Source organism: Cetorhinus maximus, chromosome 20 (genome assembly GCF_964194155.1).
Source record: "Cetorhinus maximus chromosome 20, sCetMax3.hap1.1, whole genome shotgun sequence".
NCBI lineage: Eukaryota > Metazoa > Chordata > Chondrichthyes > Lamniformes > Cetorhinidae > Cetorhinus > Cetorhinus maximus.
The window spans coordinates 23,468,940-23,489,999 of record NC_135898.1 but is presented as its reverse complement, the minus strand read 5'-3'; the positions used below and the strand labels follow the sequence as shown (position 1 = coordinate 23,489,999).

General features: G+C 45.9%; 1 protein-coding gene across 1 annotated transcript; it reads right to left on the bottom strand.

The window, feature by feature from the left end:
• Positions 1-62: 62 nt before the first annotated feature.
• usp39 (ubiquitin specific peptidase 39) lies at positions 63-21,031 on the bottom strand. The gene is made up of 13 exons (XM_078565768.1): positions 20,908-21,031; positions 19,792-19,876; positions 18,226-18,320; positions 17,245-17,381; positions 16,414-16,566; positions 15,502-15,727; positions 12,871-12,945; positions 11,282-11,349; positions 9,082-9,270; positions 6,641-6,783; positions 5,463-5,598; positions 2,434-2,520; positions 63-937 (listed from the first exon to the last, which is right to left on the bottom strand). The coding sequence occupies exons 1-13, from the start codon at positions 20,966-20,968 to the stop codon at positions 881-883; spliced, it is 1,512 nt and encodes a 503-aa protein (XP_078421894.1). The 5' UTR covers positions 20,969-21,031; the 3' UTR covers positions 63-880.
• Between the last annotated feature and the right edge of the window lie 29 nt (positions 21,032-21,060).

Sequence of the window (21,060 nt, the reverse complement as noted above, 5' to 3'; positions counted from 1 at the left end):
AATGAGAATTTTATTGACCTTAACTGAGACACAGTAATAAACAATGCTGAAAATAATGGGGAAAGCAGGCCACAAGTGAAACATTTTACTTATATAATTTTCCAAAATCATACCATCAAGAGGAATTATTCCAAACTCCCTAATCTGAATAAAATTGAATCCTGAGGTTGCCCTTATTCACCGTTCCGACATTCAGGAAAAGGCAGGCTATTCCAAAAGGTTTTGTTTGCCAGACTCTGCTTTACCAGAGCTCCGTACAACATGACAGAGAGAGAGTATGACAGATGGATTTTACACAAAAATGCCAACAATCTAAAACAAAACTGGAAAGTTGCTTTCTGCTCCCAACTCTACAGCACCTTATGCAGCAGCAGCCAGAATGTAAAATGCTGTCTACACTTGAATAAAAAGGGAGCAAGATGATAACAAAAACACAGTGAGAATTGTGACATCCTGTAGGAGTAATTCTGCCAGAGCTCCACAAGCAGAATACACGGACAAAGATGAGACGAACAGGGAGGTGTTTAATTCAGGTTGGTGCCATTCCCAGGCGAATCAGAGGATCTCTGCTATTGCTTCGCAATCCTTCAAACCAGAATCTTCCCATGAAAATATTCATTGAATATTTTCCTGTAGTTACTGTAAACCTTTACATGTCAGTAATGGAGATGTTGCAGATTTGGACTTGTCATGAGGTCGGTACACAGTCTGCACACAATGTAACCTCAATGTCATCCACACTTTCCAAACACTTCAGTTTACAACCTACTGTCAGACTTTGTTTTAAATATTGCTGGGTTCTTTCAGGTCCACCCAAGTAAGTCCCCACTTACCATGGGTAAAGTGCCTATCATTCACAATCTTTTCCCCCAGCCCCAGTTCATGCTCCTTTCTGACTGGGCAGACTTTCATCACTGTCCTCACGTCTCTTCCAGATCTGATGGTGAAACAAAAGTTTTTTTTTAATAATATGCAAAACAGCCAGGGGTATTTAGCTTACTCACATACTCTTAACATTAACAGGGTAGTCACATTCCCACCTGATTAACCTCACATTATTCAACTCATAAAGGTGAATTCAAGCAATAGCACACTTGTTAATCCACCACCGCTAAATACATCACCTATTTTCAGTAGCTTTTAGACAAGGTGCAGCATAATAAAGTGTGCTCCAACCAATGTGGTGTTACAACATGGACTCCCACAAGCATCAGAGTCATAGAGTCACTTATGGCACAGAAGGAGGCCATTCAGCCCATCAAGTCCATGCCGGCTCTCTGTAGGACAATGCAGTCAGTCCCACTCCTCCACTCTATCCCTGCAAGTTTATTTCCATCAAGTGCCCATCAGATTCCCTTTCGAAATCATTCATCTTCTCCACGTCCATCATCCTCGTGGGCAGCGAGTTCCAGCTCATTCCCACTCGCTGCATAAGAAAGTCTTTTTCTCACATTCCTCCCTGTAGCTCTGCCCAAAACCTTAAATCTGTGTTCCCCTAGTCCTTGCACCATCAGCCAATGGGAACAGCTTTTCTTTGTCTACCTTACTAAACCTGTCAGAAGCTTGTCCACCTCTATCAAATCTCCCCTCAATCTCCTTTGCTCCAAGGAGAACAACACCAGCTTCTCCGACGTAACCTTGTCATTAAAATCCCTCATCCCTGGAACCATTCTGGTAAATCTCCTCCGCACCCTCACATCCAGCCTAAAATTGGTGACCAGAACTGAACATAATAATCGAGCTGTGGCCTAATGAGAGGTTTCTGGCGTGAGGACAGCTCTGGTACAAAGTTTGGTTTCTTAAAACATTACTTCCAACTTTTCCAGCGCCCTGGTTGGAACCAGCACACATAATGTCCTATCTGAATCGTCATAAGTATTATAGGAAAAACTCACTATTCTAGGTATTTTCTTACTATAAAGCAACTGAGGTGAAGGGCCAAAGTTCATAGTGTGGGACAGCAGTAAGCCTAAAGACAGTGGGAGGGAAAGCACAAGCAAGCATGTAGTAACGAGGGACACAAAAGATTGGTTTTAAAAAGCCTTTACTACTGTACTAGCGACCCAGATGACCTAAAGACATAGATCCATTTAGTCTATCTTCCTGTTGTCTTTGCAGTTATAACTGAGGTGTGTTTCTCAATTTTGCTTTAAGGTGCTGTAACCAATTGCCTCCACAATTACTATTAGTAAACTGTTCCAATGACCAAGTATATTGTCAATCAGGTCCTTACATTCCATCTGAATCTGCCTTTTCTTAGTTTAATCTCGTGTCCCCTCATTCTGTGGTCTTGCATCAGTGCAAATTGTAAGAACGTGGCCATAGAATGTACAACAGTTACTCACTGCCAATATGATATTACACAAAATGTTTGCATCTTCTGCAGTAACAGGAAAGCAGTATGTATCCAACACTGCCATTGATAATACTGACCTGAATGTAGGCCTCAGAAAGGGTAATCATTTGTGGCAAGATGTCAGATACTTGTAGATCCTGCAGCTCATACCACTTCCCTGTGCCCTGAAGGAAGTATACCAAACAGGTTAACATTTCAATAATATAAAAGCAAAAAACTGCGGATGCTGGAAATCGAAAACAAAAACAAAAATACCTGGAAAAACTCAGCAGGTCTGGGAGCATCTGTGGAAGGGAGCACAGTTAACGTTTCGAGTCCGCATGACTCTTCAACTCATGTGGACTCGAAACGTTGGCTGTGCTCCCTTCCACAGATGCTGCCAGACCTGCTGAGTTTTTCCAGGTTAACTTTTCATACTGAGAAGACAGAATCTCATACTACAGAGGCTAGTACACAGCGCTGTATGTCTCTCGGTACTTCCTAGATTACATACTACCTTTATCTTGCAAAAACACATGGGGCAGCAAGTGAAGAACAGCAGGCATGTAACATACACAAAAACAAAATCTAAACTAACTACTGGAAATCTAAAATAAAAACAGAAAATTCTGGAAATACACAACTGGTCCATCAGCATCCAAAACAAAAGGAAAGTTAGATTAATGTTACAGTAAAGACCCTTTACCTCAGCTGAATAGAAGAGAAGCCCCCTTGTTGGACTGAGCAAAACAGGGGGACTATAATGAGAAGTCAAGAGTACAGATAACTATTTACATGCGGCTATGGCTTCAAAATTCAATAGACACCTTTCTATTCCTGATGCTAACTATTGTTATCCTTTTCACTTTACTGAGTGTTATGAAAAAGGTCTTCTCCTAATTACTACACCAGTTCTGACAAAGGGCCCTACCGAAACATCAGTCTTCCTTCAAAGATGCTAAAGATCTTCTATGCATTACAGGTTCCGTCATTTACAGTTTATATTTATAATCACAAACTATTTGATCTTTACTTGTGCAATTTAGAACACTATAGGTATCCCTCGACTACAGATCACTGCAACATCCTGTCTCCTTCACACTGAATTCGTGAAATGAACCAGAGAAGATGAGAGAGTGTTGGGTAACATTGAGGTAATAGTGACCATAATATTATTTGGTTTAGGATAATTTGTTTTATCATTCTTTCATGGGATGTGGGCATCACTGGCTAAGCCAGCATTTATTGCCCATCCCTAATTGCCCTGAGAAGGTGGTGATGAGCCGCCTTCTTGAACCACTGCAGTCCCTGTGGTGTAGGTACACCCACAGCGCTGTTAGGGAGGGAGTTCCAGGATTTTGACCCAGCGACAGTGAAGGAAAAGCGACATAGTTCCAAGTCAGGATGCTGTGTTATGATTTGGTGGGGGTGGAGGGAGAGAATTTGCAGGTGGTGTTGTTCCCATGTGTCTGCTGCCCTTGCCCTTCTAGGTTGAGGACATAAGTATGACAAGAGCAGGTTAACAGATTGAAGAAAAGATGATAGTGAGGGAACGAGAAGGGAACTTGTAAAATGGACAATATTGGCAACAATGATGTAGAACAGCAAGAAGAAACATATAAAAGTGTTCAGAGTCCAGGAAAAATAGATTCTGCTAAAAGCAAGAACTTAACACTAATGATCATCATGGATGAATAAACACATATGGAATTACTGTTGCTCACAATTTATATTAACGCTTTGAAATCAAAAACATTATTTCTAAGTTTGCAAATTACACCAAATTGGGAGGGATAGTTGACAGTAACGACTGGGACATATTTCAAGAGGACATTAATAAACTTTGAGGAATGTGCATATAACTGGCAAATGAATTTCAACATAAGTGTGAGATATTAAATTTTGATTAAGAAAAGTAAGGAGGTCACATATAACTTGGAAAACAATCCAAACGGGGTAAAGGAACAATGGGATCAGAGAGTACAAATACACAAATCAGTAAATGTTGTGGCATAACAACAACAACTTATATTTGTATAGGGGGGTGGTGGGGTTGGAAGAGATTACAGAGATAGAGGGGGGCAAGGCCATGGATGGATTTGAAAACAAGGATGAGAATTTTAAAATCAAGACATTGCTTGACCGGGAGCCAGTGTAGGTCAGTGAGCGCCAGGGAATGATAAAACAGGACTTCTTGTGAGTTAAAACACGGCGGGCAGCAGAGTTTTGGATGACTTCAAGTTTACAAAGAATGGAATGTGGGAGACCAGCCAGGAGTGCATTGGAATAGTCCAGTCTAAAGGTAACCAAGGCAGGGATGAGGGTTTCAGCAACTGAAGAGCTAACAGAGGACAAAATGGTGGAAATAGGCAGTCTTGGTGGCACGAGTATGAGATCAGAGTTCATCTCAGGATCAAACATGACACCAAGGTTGTGAACAGACTGGCTCAATCTCAGACTGTTGCTGGGAAGTAGTATGGAGATGGTCATTGGGGAATGGAATTTGGAGCAGGACTGAAATAAATGGCTTTAGTCTTACCAATAATTAATTAGAAGAAATTTCCCCTCATCGGTGCTAGATGTCGGATAAGCAGTCTGATAATTTAGCAACAGTGGAGAGTTGAGAGAGGTGGTGGTGAGGTAGAGCTGGATGTTGTCAGGGTATATGTGAAAACAATGCAGTGCCTTTGATGTCACCCAGGGGCAGCATGCAGATGAGAAGTAGGAGAGGGGCCATTGATATTACCCCAGCCAAGGATATATGTGAGGTAATGATGTGGGAACAGCACGAGAAGCCATTGCAGGTGATACTCTGGCTACAATTAGATGGATGAGAATGGAACCAGGTGAGTGCAGTTCAGTTTTCACCTCTTCTGGGGCCAGTCAAGCTTAAGGACAAAGACAAAGTACTGCAGCTGCTGGAAGTGTGAAATAAAAAGGCCATCAGCCTGAAACGTTAACTCTTGTTCCTCTCTCCACAGATGCTGTCAGGCCTGCTGAGTGTTTCCTACATTTTGTGTTTATATTTCACAAGCCTAAGTACATCTTTATTTCCAGGACAAGCCTTATATACACCAGAGGTATAAATCCCCAGCAACTGCATGAGCATCAATGTCTATGTACTCACATGATGTAGCACGTGGACCCGATATGCTCCCTCACCCGGCTTCCCGTCATGTACCACATTACCAATCAGGTCATAGGTAGTGTGTTTGTGGATGGCCTGGACCTCCTCGGACAGGTATTCTCTTAGATCAACATTGCTGAAACACACATTTCAATAAGCAAGTCAATTTTATTGTAATATTGAGATCCTCACTATATCCCCAACTCTATAGAAACTGGTGGCTCAACTTTTTTCCCTTAATTCCACAGGGTATCTGGCACAGAAACAGGCCATTCAGCCCAAACAGTCCGTGCTGGTATTTATGTTCCAATCAAGCCTTCTCCCATCTTTCCTCATCTAAATCTACCATCATAACCCTCTATTCCCTTCTCCCTCATGTGTTTGTCTAGTTTCCCCTTAAATACATCGATACTATTCAATTCAATCACACCCTGTGGGAGCGAGTTCCACATTCTCACCACTCCGTGGGTAAAGAAGTTCCTTCTGAATTCCCTATTTGGGACCCAGTTATCAGATAGCCGCAATCTAACTTCCCCCACCCGAGAGCATCTACACAATTCTGGTAAACTCGCATCAAAGTGGAGACTACAGCACAAACACCAAATACATTGAAGCTGCTACGCAGGGTTCCAACATAAAGTTAATAAGTCCCACTGCACAATTTGACTTCAGATTCAATCATCCGCCTACACTGTGATGTCAGGTGAGCACAGCTGATGAGCAGCAGTTGATGGGCTAGAACTGGCTCAATGCCCCTGGGCTGGGGAGGAAGCAGAACATTTCAGTCAGTATTGCTGAAGAGAGCTGAAAGCTTTTCATCATAGACTCATCAGGACAAATGCAAGAATGCCAAATTTCAAACAACCGCAACAATTTATATTACAGGATTGCTGTGATCTATCTGAAATTTGGCATTCTTGTGTTTGTCCTGATGAGTGCAAGACGAAAAGCTTCGGCAACATGTCTCGCTTTTCGGCAATGTCCAAATTTCAGTAAGTGTTCCTATGCCAGACCGCTGGAACATAATAGCGGATATCAGATGATATCCACGATGGAGGATCAGGTAACATTCGCCATTTCATTTAAAATGTGGTCACACACTGCTGATGGAACCGTACCCAGAAATGGGCACCTTTAGGAAGAGAAAACTGTAAAATGCAAGTTCTAAAATGGCTTACGTGATTGGGAAATTGACAATGGTGGGGTTCTTCTCTATGAAGAAGTTATTCTTTGTGAATCTCTTGATGTAGAAAATGAGGTAAGGTGGGAGCTTCGTCAGCTGGAACCTCTTCAGGAAATTCTCCTTGTAGGTTTTATACTCCTGTAGAAAATACAAAAACATTTACTACAGAGATTTTGTATCTATATAGTGCCTTTCATGGGCTCAGGATGTCCTAACGTACTTCAATGTCAATGACATACTTTTGAAGTGGAATCATTGTTGCAATTGAAGAAAACAGAGGTATGACAGTATAGTGGTTGTGTTACTAGACTAATAATCCAGAAGGGTGGACTATTATTGCAGACAATGAGAGTTAAAAATCCCACCATTAGCTTAAAAAAGAGAATTTTAAAAAAAAACTAGTATCAGTAAAAGTATCCAGGAAGATGTCGGAGCAAGGAAAATAGAGATGGGTAACAAATGCCAACCTTCCCAGCAACTTCCACAGGCAGAGAATTAACTAATAACAGAGCAACAAATTTGCATACAGCAAGGTGCCACAAACAGCAGATAACCTATTTTAGTGATGTTGGTTGAGGAATAACTATTGACCGGGACAGTGCAATTTTCAAACTGTGTCATTGGACCTTTTATACCCACCTGAGATGACAGACTGGGCCTCAAATTAACATGTCATCTGAAAGACAGCACCTCCAGCAGAGCAGCACTCCCTCTATACTGCACTGAAGTATCAGCCTAGATTATGGGCTCAATTTAAAAAACCGTACAGGATCCTGGGCTCTAACGGAGGTATAGAGTACAAAAGCAAGCAAATTGCAATAAACCTTTATAAATCACTGGTTAAGACTGAGCTCGTATGTTACACCCAATTCTGGGTACTGCACTTTAGGAAGGACGTCAGGGTCCTAGAGGGGGTCTGGAGGAAATTTACTAGATTGGCACCAAGGATCAGTTATGTGGAGAGCCTAGAGTAGCTAGAATTGTTCTCCTTGGAGCAGAGAGGATTAAGGGGAGATGTTCAGAACTATAAGATAAAAGTAAAAAACTGAGGATGCTGGAAATCCAAAACAAAAACAAAAATACCTGGAAAAACTCAGCAGGTCTGGCAGCATCTGCGGAGAGGAGCACAGTTAACGTTTCGAGTCCGTATGACTCTTCAACAGAACTAAGTAAAAATAGAAAAGAGGTGAAATATAAACTGGTTTTTGGCGGGGAGGGGGGGGTAGAGCTGGGCACTCACTGGCCCTCTATCCAGCTCTCCCCCAGCCCCCCCCCCGCCACCCCCCCTCCCCCTCCCCCCGCCTCCCCCTTCCCCCTCCTTCCCCCCTTCCCCCCTACCCCTCCCCCCTCCCTCCTCCCTCCCTCCTCCCCCCCTTACCCCCCTCCTCCCCCCTTCCCCCCTCCCCCTTCCCCTCCACCCCCCTTCCCCCTCCACCCCCCCTTCCCCCCCCCACCCCCCTTCCCCCTCCCCCCTTCCCCCTCCACCCCCCCTTCCCCCTCCACCCCCCCTTCCCCCTCCACCCCCCCTTCCCCCTTCTCCCCCACCCCCTTCTCCCCCCCTTCTCTCCCCCCTCCCCCCCACTTCTCTCCCCCCTCCCCCCCCTTCTCTCCCCCCCCTTCTCTCCCTCCTCCCCCCCCTTCTCTCCCTCCTCCCCCCCACTTCTCTCCCTCCTCCCCCCCCTTCTCTCCCCCTCCCCCTTCTCTCCCCCCTCCCCCCACCTTCAACCAGCTTATATTTCATCTCTTTACTTAGTTCTGTTGAACAGTCACACAGACTCGAAACATTAACTGTGCTCCTCTCCGCAGATGCTGCCAGACCGGCTGAGTTTTTCCAGGTATTTTTGCTTGTGTTCAGAACTATAGGCGTTTTGATAGAATGGACAGGAGAATCAGTAACCAAAAGACAGATTTAAGATAACTGGCAAAAATCTAGCAGGCAAATTGAGGGTCTTCCTTTTTAAACAAAGCAAGTTGTTGTGATCTGGAATGCACTGCCTGAAAGGAAGATGGAAGCAGATTCAACTTTCAATGAGGCATTGTATATGTACTTGAAAAGGAGAAATTAGCAAGGCTACAGGGAAAGATCAGGAGTGGGACTAATTTCTTTCAAAGAGCCAGGACAAGCACAATGAGTCAAATGGCTTCCTTCTATGCTGCATTATTCAATGAAGTCTCTGGCGTGGGGCACAAACTCACAATCTTCTCACTCAGGGTCAAGCCTGACACCCAATAAATGGGAGTAACTCGCGTATACACCAGCACTGGCAGGGCATTGTCAGAGCGGTTAGTGGCACAGTGAACTACTCTAAGTGGGATTTTGTTCAATCCTATTACACACTCAGTAATCGACACAGCTCCAACAGTGCCATTAATTCTGCTCTGTTTACTAACAGAATGTTCAGGCATTACTCATTCTGCTTGGAGTTTTGTAACAACCTTCTCTGTGATGCCGTTGAACTTTGCCAAGATGTTGAAGAGTGGGACCTGCGGAATGATCAGCTGTTCCTTCTCATCTTTGTACAGAGGGGCTGTGGGAAGGTCGAGTGTTAAGTATAAGAAAGTGGACTCTGTCATCGATTCCTTGAACTCCTCCATTTCCAGCAGTTGCTCTTTCTCCTCCGGTGTCTACGTGTAGGATATAAAACTGGTTAGAAAGGAAGCTTTAAAACACAAATTCTATGAAAATGTTTGAAGATCAGAGCAGCTGATTAATATCCATGCTGACTGCATTACCTCAGGCTGAACAGTCACAAGTGGAATCTTTATCCTAACCATCCATCAAGTTGACAGGATGCAAACTCAGCTCTCAAGGTGATGTACAGTGTTTTTAAATCATTCCCTCAAGCCAGTTGGAATCGCTCTGTTCCCCTTTAAAAAGTGCAATGCGCTCACTACCATGTTTCTATGTCCAAAACCAATCAAATACATGCCACTGGTCCACCATTTTTTAAACACACAACTTATCAGCATGAAAAGGCCAGTGACCCAATGAGCCTGTCTTTGTGATCACAGCCTCACCTAGTTATCTTTTCAACCAATCCATCAATACCTGCTCTGGCCATCTAATTGTTTTGCCAGCACATTCATAATGATCTTCCCTTGAAATTTATACCACAGTCCAAACATACTCTGGGGAAGTAAGTTCTGCCTGACTGTGATCCGAAGTTCAATATGGATAAATGCTGAGAAATATTGCAGACAGGTTAGAACTGTTTCCCTTTGAACTAACTAATGTCAAATGCCAGTGGAGCATTTACTGTTAACGAACTAGAAATAATAAAAACTAAGAACAAAAACTCAAAAACAGACTTTTTTTATATTTTAGTTTGGATTCATAAATAAAACTAAATAATTCTAAATATCAGCAATCTCAAAGAGGTCACAACACTTCAGTGTTGAATTTGAGGCTATTCTTCTAAGATCAAGGCCAAGGGATCCTGCTGGGAGCTTCATTCTGTATGAAACCCAGGTTGCATTCTACCTGAGAGTTTAATAGGGCAGTGTAGTGGGAGCTTTACTCTGTATCTAACCCCGTGCTGTATCTGTCCTGGGAGTGTTTGATGGGGAGAATGTAGTGGGAGCTTTACTCTGTATCTAACCCCATTCTGTACCTGCTCTGGGAGTGTTTGATGGGGACAGTGTAGAGGGAGATTTACTCTGTATCTAACCCCGTGCTGTACCTGCCCTGGGAGTGTTTGATGGGACAGTGTAGAGGGAGCTTTACTCTGTATCTAACCCCGTGCTGTACCTGTCCTGGGAGTGTTTGATGGGGACAGTGTAGAGGGAGCTTTACTCTGTATCTAACCCCGTGCTGTACCTGCCCTGGGAGTGTTTGATGGGGACAAGGTAGAGAGTGCTTTACTCTGTATCTAACCCCGTGCTGTACCTGTCCTGGGAGTGTTTGATGTGGACAGTGCAGAGGGAGCTTTACTCTGTATCTAACCCCGTGCTGTACCTGCCCTGGGAGTGTTTGATGGGGACAGTGCAGAGGGAGCTTTACTCTGTATCTAACCCCGTGCTGTACCTGTCCTGGGAGTGTTTGATGGGGTCAGTGTAGAGGGAGATTTACTCTGTATCTAACCCCATGCTGTACCTGCCATGGAGGCATTTGATAGTAATCCAAGGCGCTCGCCATTTCCAGCACTAACATCCTTCACCTTCATGAGCTTTAAATTCATGTAAAATTGTCAACAAAATGAAACTTTTTTTAAAAAAGTTTGAACTCAAACTTGTTCAACTTATGAAACTGGCAGATGCTGCGCTGACTTGTACTTCTGGCTATTTGCTGCCACCGTGTGGTTAAACAAATAAGTACATTTAAAAACAAATTAATCTAATGGTGGTCAGCATGAAAACCATGAGAAGCCAGGCCAGGAATTGCACTGTAACTTTAAATGCTGCAATGGTTGCTAAGAGGATGACGCCAGCTGTGGCAATAATGTGTTCTTGCAACTTTGAGCCTGGTCAATTCTCCTGACAGGACGGAGGGAGCCTGAACCTTCATCTTCTGAAGGTCGGTCCACTGCTCAACAGAATCCCAATCTGCCCCGTTCTACAGACCAGTGGAAAAAGTAAGAAAAAAAGACACAACAGAATACAAGGCCGTAAGGGAGCAATAAGAACAAAGGGAACTAACCAGGTCTGGTGGAGGCAACTTCTTCGTAAATATCCGCATGGATCCCTGAAACACACTGTTGATGATGGCTGCAAACGAGGAAAACATTCCAACATTGCAGAACCATTTAGAACAAAATATGGGGAAGAGCACAGTAATATTAGAATCACCAGGAGTTTTGTATAATACCCAGCCTCTCATTCAGCGCCAATTAGAAAGCTCACAGAAAACACAAGTACCTCCACAACAGTTGTGTTCCTAATGTGGAACGACACAGTTTCTGAAGACAAAATGGCTGCCTTACTTCCATTTGTTTTATAAAAAGCTAAACTAGAAATTACACCTGCCACCCCCCCACCGGATTGGCATCAGGATCCCTACAGTCAGCCACTAAACGGCCAATCTCCAGTGTGAGCCCAGTGAAGTTTCAGCTCCTTATCCAGCCTAAAATTGGGATGTCACAGTAAGTTAGCTCCTGTGTTTATCTGCCAAGCACTTTGCAGTGCGGTGGCAGGGGTGAGGAAGGGGAGGTCACTGAAGAGTGACCAGGAGCAGAACCCAGGATCATTTGTCCTCTGCTCCACTGAGACTGACTGAAACTCAGCAGACACCACGGGATCGAACACAGGGCCTCCCCCATCCACAGCAGTCAGTTGCCGCATGTACCCACTGAGACATGGCCATCTCACCACCCAGTCTTTCCCAAACTAGATGGTCAGTTTATTGCCGTCTTCACAACCAGGCTACACAATCCCTCAGGACTCTTAAAGCAATGCATCTTTTCACAGCAGCGACACAAGTAGTAAAGTGTAGCGGTGGCATAATAAAAGCAAAATAGTACAGATGCTGCAAATCAGAAATAAAAACAGAAAATGCTGGAAAAACTCAGCAAGTCTAGCAGTGCCTGTGGAGAGACAAACAGGGTTAACAATTTGAGTTGAATGACTTCTTTGGAGCTGAAGGGAGGTAGAAATTTGATCAGTTTTAGGCTGTTGAAAGATGGGAGGGGGAGGTCGGACAAAAGGGAAGGTCTGGGATAGAGTAGAGGGCAGGAGAGATTAAATAACAAAGACGTCATGGAACAAAAAGCAAAGGGAGTGGTAATGGTTGTAATAAACAAACAAAGCATTGGTCCAGAGTGAGTGTTAATGGCAGAATAATGAACAGCTGTCTGAAAGCAAAACGATGGAAACAAGATACAGGCTGGCACTCGGCAAAAAAAAATCTAAATGAAAAACTGAGTTCATGGGCTGAAGTTGTTGAACTCAATGCTGAGTCCAGAAGGCTGTAAAGTGCCTAATCGGATGATGAGATGCTGTTCCTCGAGCTTGCTTTGAGCTTCATTACAACATTGCAGCAGGCAGCGGATAGAAATGAGAGTGCGAGAGCAAAGCGGTGAATTAAAACGACAAGCAATCGCAAGGCCGGGATCATGCTTGGCAGACTGAGGGGAGGTGTTCCGCGACCTCCCGCAAAGCAGGTCACCCTGTCTGCGTTTGGTCTCCCCAGTCTGTAAGAAATTTTCACAGCTTCTCCCTCTGAACTGTGAAAAACCCGAGGAAAGCCACCAATTGGAGCAGTCGGAGTGCTCAGTTCCTGATGCTACTTACTCTTTTTCTTCTTATTCCCTCCTAGCGCCATATGGAGTGCATTCAGGAACCAAGACAGGAAGTCGACAGCATCACCTGTAATGGCAGACAAATATTCCACACTGCTGCAAATGTTTTGGGGAATTATCGAAGTAATTGCCTGCATTAAGACCTGCAGTGACACACTAAAATAAAATAAAAACTGAAAGGTTGGAACTAGATCACAGGCATGTCAGCAATTGAAAGCAAAGGGAGAGGTCAAGGCCTCGCAGTGTCTACCCTTTGTCAGAGCACTGAATGGACACCTCAAACATTTCCTTGTATAACTACAAAGAGACCTGCTGCATATTTTAGCAATGTTCTGTTTTAATATGTGGTGTATAAAACTTCCCTTTTTACCTCAATACTAATGGAGACACGTGGTAATTCAGAGGTTACAGCAGAAGTTTGTGAGATTATGGTACATGATACACAATGATAGAAACAGCAAAATAATTCTATCCAAAGAAATCTTCCAGTAGATAAATGCTAAGGAATGCTCTTTGCTATCTATGCAAGTTGTTGATGCAGTACAGCCGCCAATTATCCAACAAAACTCAAGTTTTGAGATAGCTGCACATCAAAGACCCAATTATAATATTTCATTGTTCCCTATTTAGAAATTTTTAACATTTGGGCGTGACAGAATTTTAAAGTTGATTTGAAATAGCTGTTCCTGATATACACTGAGTTTGTTTGTTTTGTGATTCTACATGCTGTTACATTTATTAAATATCGTTTTAAAGAACTTACATACTTTGAAAGCAACAAGCCACAATGGTACTGAATTTCAGTTGGTTTTTTGCCACCTCTCACAAGGTTACAGACATCCCAGAGAAATAGGGTGAGCAGCCATTTATTTTGTTTTCCTGAGGTTTCCGATCATATTTCAACAAAGTTACAGTGGAAATTTTGCCTCCACCAGTTCTAGAAGGGTTTACTACTGTAGTCACTATTATTAAGAGCAGGAAATACAACAGCCAATTTGCACACAGCAAGCTCCCACAAACAGCAACGTGAAAATGACCAGATAATCTGGTTTTTTTACATTGACTGGCCAGGGCACCAGGTAACTCTCCTGTTCTTCTTCGAAATAGTGCCATAGAATCTTTAACATCTACCTGAGAAGGTAGATGGGGCCTCCATTTAATGTCTCATCCGAAAGATGCTACCTTTAACAGTGGAGCACTCCCTCAGTGCTGCACTGGAAGTGTCAGTGTAGATTCTGTGCTCAAGTCTCTGAGTGGAACTTGAACCCACAATTTGCTGACTCAGAGGCGGGAGCCATGATTGAAACGAAATTCTAGGACTCTGAAGTTAATGACTTCAAACTTACTAGAGGATCAGGCTCAGTCACCTTTTCCCACCATTCCTCAGTCCAACTTTGAAGCCTAGCAATAACTGAAATGAAGGGGATATCCTGGGAAAGGTTCCACCTAAATTTCCATTGCACACGAACATGGAGCAGGAGTAGGCCACTCGGCCCCTCAAGCCTGCTCCGCCATTCAATGAGATCATGACTGATTTGACTGTAACTTCCTACCTACCCCCGATAACCTTTCAACCCCTTGTTAATCAAGAATCTGTCTAGCTCTTTCTTAAAAATATTCAAATGCCCTGCTTCCACTGCCTTTTGAGGAACAGACTCCAAAGACTCGCGGCCCTCCGTGAGAAAAAATTTCTCCTCAGCTCTGTCTTAAATGGGTGACCCCTTATTTTTAAACCGTGACCCCTAGTTCTAGTTCTAGGTTCTCCCACTCGAGGAAACATCCTCGCTACATCCACCCTGTCAAGACCCATCAGGAACTTGAAGTGATCAAGCCACCTCTTACTCTTCTAAACTCCAGTGGGTACAAGCCTAATCTGTCCAACCTTTCCTCATAAGACAACCTGCCATTCCTGGAATTAGTCTGGTAAACCTTCTCTGAACTGCTTCTAACGCATTTACATCTTTATTTAAATAAGGACACCAACACTGTACACAATACTCCAGATGTGGTCTCACCAATGCCCTGTACAACTGAAACATAACCTCCCTACTTTTGTATTCAATTCCCCTCACAATAAACAATAACATTCTATTAGCTTTCCTAGTTACTTGCTGTACCTGCATACTAACCTTTTCTGATTCATGCATTAGGACCCCTAGACTTCTCTGAATCTCAGAGCTCTGCAATCTCTCGCCATTTAGATAATAAGCTTCTTTTCATTCTTCCTGGCAAATTGCACATTTGCCCACATTATACTCCATTTGCTATATCTTTGCCCACTCCCTTAACCTATCTATGTCACTTTGTAGCCTCCTTGTGTCCTCTTCACAACTTACTTTCCGATCTTTGTGTCATCAGCAAATTTAGCAGCCATCCCTTCAGTCCCTTCAGCCAAGTTGTTTATATAAATTGTAAAAGGTTGAGATCCCAGCACTGATCCCTGTGGCACACCACTCGTCACATCCCGCCAACCAGAAAATACCCCATACAATAACAATTAACCCCTCCCAATTCAGAACTACCTACATCCTTAAAGCAAAGCTTGGTCAATCTCCAGCATGCAAGTTTCCAATCTGCTGTGGTAAAGTTTCCTCAACCACTGGGAGCTCACTCGCTCACTCACCCTGTTTGGTAATCTGGAAACGTTTCTTGCTGCATAAAACTACAGCCTGCAACATCTCATGCGGGGAAACATGAGCCTTGAAGTTCCTGGGGTTCCTGAGTTTTCTCATTAACTCTCCAAATCTCTGCACCAGCAGGAACATGATATCTCCTGGAGGCCGTTTGATATCTTTGTAGTTCTCTTCCTCTAAGAAATAGTTCCGTAGTGGAGGCACATTGGACAAGGCCTGAAATAGAAGCAGAGACAGATGAATGTAGCACCTTGGAGAGGGACGGGCGGAGGAGCCGGGCCGGAGAGGGACGGGCGGAGGGGGCGGGTTGGAGAGGGACAGGCGGAGGAGGCGGGCTGGAGAGGGACGGGCGGAGGGGGCGGGTTGGAGAGGGACGGGCAGAGGGGGCGGGTTGGAGAGGGACGGGCGGAGGGGGCGGGTTGGAGGGGGACGGGTGGAGAGGGACGGGTGGAGGAGGCGGGTTGGAGAGGGACAGGCGGAGGAGGCGGGCGGAGGGGGACGGGCGGAGAGGGACGGGTGGAGGAGGCGGGTTGGAGAGGGACGGGCGGAGGAGGCGGGCTGGAGAGGGTCGGGCGGAGGGGGCGGGCTGGAGAGGGACGGGCGGAGGAGGCGGGCTGGAGGGGGGGCGGGCGGAGGGGGACGGGCGGAGGGGGGCGGGCGGAGGGGGGCGGGCGGGGGGGGACGGGCGGGGGGGGGGGGGGGGGCTGGGGGGGAACGGGCAGGGGGGGAACGGGCGGAGGAGGGACAAGTGAAGGCAGTGCAGATAAATCACAGGCCAGCTATCAAACCTGGAACCACTTGTTGTCGCGGTTCAGCTGCTCACTGTTTTCACCATAGAGGCAGCATCATTCACAATACACACCTTACACTTGTCTGGATCACTGTTCTTAAGATTTCCTTACCTGTAACACCACATTAGCATAGTCATTGGCCTTGATGTTGTTCAGTCCGACAATTCCTGGCAGATAGGTGGTCCCATCGTACGCCCGGGACAGTTTGGACTGTTTGTCCAGGTTTGCAATGTGTTGCTTCGTGAAAGTTGGCTTTAGTACATACTGGAACATAAAGCACAATGCGAGACGGCTCACTACGTCAGTACATACTGGAATATAAAGCACAATGCGAGACTTCTCATTACTTCAGTACACACTGGTTTATAAAGGACAGGGCGAGGATGCTCACTAATTCAGTACATACTGGAATATAAAGGACAGTGCGAGACTGCTCACTACGTCAGTACAAACTGGAATATAAAGAATATAAATACATATGGATTATGCTTTCTTCACTATTTCCATTAGGCAATTCTACGTCCTAATAACCTCTAAATTCTCCAAATTTCTCCCTCTATTCCCTTCCTAATAATCTTGAATTTCTGTCCTCTAACTACTGTCTCACTGGCAATAGAAAGACTTTCTCCCAATTTACCTTATCGAACCTTCCTAGATTTTTGAACATACTGGATACTTGGCGAGGGAGGGGTCAGTGAGGGTTCCTGCTCACTAACCATTCAGTGAGCCCCCCCTCCCCTGCCAACTCGTGGGAGTTACACCTCATGCAAGGGCAGGGTGAGATATAGTCAGTCTTGCAAAATTCATTCTCTGGGCTTGCATGGGTGTAGTATCGATGGATATTCAGGGCCGAAATATCTCAGCAAGAGTCAAAAGTCTTCAAAGGGGGAAATAAAATGGGAAGCGACTTTCATGGCCCCTGTACTCGAGCCACATTCTTACCGTGATGTCCTCGAGGGAGGAGTCAATGATTTCGTAATTGTCCGGTAGGCAGTAGAACTTCAGCGTGTGCAGGTTCAGAAAGACGTGATGTCCAACCTGAACACTATGAATGTTGGCGTATGACTTCAGGCCTCGTCCTAAGGAACACAAATCACTCACAATCAAAGCCATGTCCACATTAATCTCTCTTCCGACTGAAGATGACAAGCTCTTTTTTAGGAGAAGGTTCTACAGTTACCAGCCTTGACCATGGGACCATGCATCATCTGTGAGCCCAGAAATCAAGTGTCAAACAACAATTCTAGATGCTTCAGGGACTTGGACAACTTACAACAGGCACCTCAAAGAACTGGAGAAGTTCCACCAGCAATGCCCTAGTAAGATCCTCCAAATCCGGTGGGAAGAGAGGCACTCCAGCAGCAGCGTCTTGTCTCAAACCACCCTGTCCAGCATCGAGCACTAATCACTGGGCGGGACACGTCGCTCGTGTGCCTGACACCAGACTCCCAAAGCAACTGCTCTATTCGGAATTCAGTCACGGCAGGACACTCCCAGGAGGAAACGCTTTAGGGATGTCCTCAAAGCATCCCCGAAGAGGTTAAACATCCCCACCGACTCACAGGAGACCCCGGCTTGTGACCGACCGAAATGGAGAAGCTCATTGGGGAAGGCAGTGGACACATCGAGAGACTTTGTCGGGAATGTGCAGAGGTGAAGTCGAGGTGTCGGAGGGAGCGAACAAACCTCCAAACAGCCCATCGAACCAACCCTTCAAACACCACCTGCCCCACACGTGGCAGAGTCTACAGATCGCACATTGGATTTATCAGCCATCTCAGAACCCATCGAACCGGGGTGGGAGCAAGTCATCCTCGATCCCAAGGGACTGCCTCAGGAGTAGTAGCCAGCAGAAAATGAAATCCACAGCTGAGTTATAAAATATCAATGTGTGAAGCCGTCAAAGGCTTAGAGTAACCTTACCTTGAAAGTATTTGCCACAAACCAGACAAGCGTAGACATTGATGTGAGAAAGGGAGACTGAGCACAGTTTTTCAAAATCAAAATCCAGCACACTCCTGTTCACAGAAAAATCAATGAATATCCATCAGCTCTGCAGATTATGTACTACTTAAAACAGGACCTTAAATGCACCCTAACGGGAACAGCACAGCTCCCTCTCCCAACGAATTACACCCAGAGCAAAGACAGTGTCGTCAAACACACAACATAAAGCTCCTTTAGCTTAACTGCAGCAGCCCCACCTCCAAATCAGAGTATGCATTAATGTCAACATAGATGCACCAGGCCTGCTGAGTATTTCCTGGCATTTTCTATGTAAAATCTAACTGGCTGTTAACTTCTGGTGGAGTGGAAATCGAGTCGGATTGCCACTCCGCTCATAGTTACTGGCCTTGAAATCCAACCTGTCCTATCTCAACCAACCTGCCAGGCCGGGCCTGCCGTACTGTGGGTGGGGGTGGGGAGGGTCAGATCAGGTTGGGCTAGTGGGGGTTGGGGGGCTAGTGGGATGACGGAGGGAGTCCTGTGGGGGTTTGGGGGGAGTCCCATGGGTGTGTAGTTGAGGGGGACGGAGTACGGATTGAGGGGGGGTGTCGTAGTGGGGTAGTCAAGGGTTGGTCGTGGGCTGGGGGTGGGTGCTGTGGGAGATGGGGGTACCTTGTGGGTGTGGGGGCCTGGGTGGGTCAGTACTATAGTTACCCAGGAACTAGGAGTGATTTTAATTCTTCTAAGTTTTTCTGGGTGACTATTGTCGTAAGGCAGTTGGAACCATCCAAAATTTGGGATTTAAGTCGCATTTTCAGATGGTTCCCAGTGTGGGCAATTGCCCATTAGAACTTCCCAGGCAACTGCTGAGCAAACCTTACCTGGGAAGTTCTGGAGGGGGTTCCCCAGTGCATCTTTGGGGTAGCCCCCCCCACCCCCAACCCACCCACCCCAGATATACTGCCCCGTGCTCAGAAGTGATGGTCCATTGTCTCAAAATGATGCTGGATTAATGCAAACAGGTTGCACAGGCTTGACTTGTACAGAAGATTAAAGGGTGATCTGGTCAAGGTATTAAAAATGTTACAGGGATGGAATAGAGTAACTACAGACAATGGGGGATGCAATCTTAAAATCAGAGCTAGGCCACTCAGGAGAAAAATCAAGCAGAGAAAGGCATAAAGAGATATGGCACAAAAGTGGTAATTGTAAGCGAGGTGCACATCAGTCAGAGTCTAAAGGAATGTCAGAGCATGTTCAAGGGGCTGAATGGCCTCCTCCTGTTCTTATATGTCATGTACACTGTCCCGACATTGTCTGACCCTCAGAACAGCATTGCCCTCTGTGCCAGTCACACTTTCCATGTCCCACACCAGCCCACCCTACAGACTTTAACCCAGCAAATCAAACAGGTCAAACCAACAGAGGGGGGGGAACTTACATTCCTACCTCCAGCATGTTACTAATCCTGTGCCTGGGTATAGCACCCAGATGCTTGTTTTTATTTGAAGATATTACAGGACAGTCCAAGCTCACACTCACCGATTGATAGTGTCCAGATAGGGGCAGTGTCTGCTTCGGTCATCCTCCTCTTCCTGAGCATGAATTCTTGCCACCTTTGAGGCTGCTAGGCAGAAAAAGAACGTACATTGGAATGTCCTGAGAAGGTGAAATTATCAGTGCATCCCACAGTCAAATGAATTACTTTCCAAGTGTAATCACTGTGGTGACCTGGCAGCCAATTTGCACCCTGAGCAGTGGTGAGATTAGCAATGTGGTGGCAATGTTTGAAGGATCGATATAAAAACAAAAAACTGCGGATGCTGCAAATCCAAAACAAAAACAGAATTACCTGGAAAAACTCAGCAGGTCTGGCAGCATCGGTGGAGAAGAAAAGGTCATGAGGACTCGAAACGTCAACTCTTTTCTTCTCCACCGATGCTGCCAGACCTGCTGAGTTTTTCCAGGTAATTCTGTTTGTGTTTTGAAGGATCGATCTTGGCCTGGGCGCCTGAGGTTGGGCAGTGCCATGAGATCCTGCCCAAGAGGATGCAGCAATGTTCTCAGTGCTGAATTTCGGTGTCAGACTAGATAATTCATTCAATTCCTTGACTGGGGTTTGAATCGAGCACTCAGACTAAACGGTGTCACTGAGGCAGGGGTGACAAAAACCCCAGGCCATATTCCCACATCCACTCTAACTTGGCTCCTCTGGCAGCACCTCAGTGAGTCCCATTGCAGGACCCCCTAACCTGGCACTGCGGCTGCGCGAACCTCTCTCTCTCTCTCTCTCTCTCTCACACACAGCCTGGTGACACTGCGGCTGCGCGAAACCCTGATCCTCCAGGCAGCAACACTGCGACTGCGCGATCCCCTCAGCCTGGTTACACTGCGGCTGCGCGAAACCCCGATCCTCGCGGCGACGGCACTGCGGCTGCGCGAACATTCCCCCACCCTCCCCCCCCCCCCCCCTCAGCCGGGTGGCATTGCGGCTGCGCGCCGCCAGGCTATGCGGTGCGGCTCCAGGAATATTCTGGAACGAGGTTCGGGCCCTGCGGCCGCAGAGTGCGAGGGTTGAACGGCCCGGTAGCCCCGACTGCCCTCCCCGCTCCGCCAGTCGCTCACAGCCCTTTTCTTTCTGGTGTCGAATCGCGGTACCTGGCTCCAACTCGGCCTCATCCCCGCTTTCCGGCTCCAGCTGCCGCTTCGCCGCCGCCATCACCGACCGTCCCGGGCCACTGGGTGGCCGACCGCCTGCTTCCCCGGCGGTTCTGCGCAAGCGCTGGGAACCCTCCAATCGTTGAAATAAAT

Bases quoted from the DNA above. Each gene is read 5' to 3' on its own strand.
- usp39 (XM_078565768.1), bottom strand. From the start codon at position 20,968: ATGGCGGCGGCGAAGCGGCAGCTGGAGCCGGAAAGCGGGGATGAGGCC. The intron at 17,382-18,225 runs GTAAGGTTACTC...TGTGTTCCTTAG, and splicing joins TTGTGGCAAATACTTTCAAG to GACGAGGCCTGAAGTCATAC. The intron at 5,599-6,640 runs GTAAGCCATTTT...TGTGTGTTTCAG, and splicing joins ATTGTCAATTTCCCAATCAC to CAATGTTGATCTAAGAGAAT.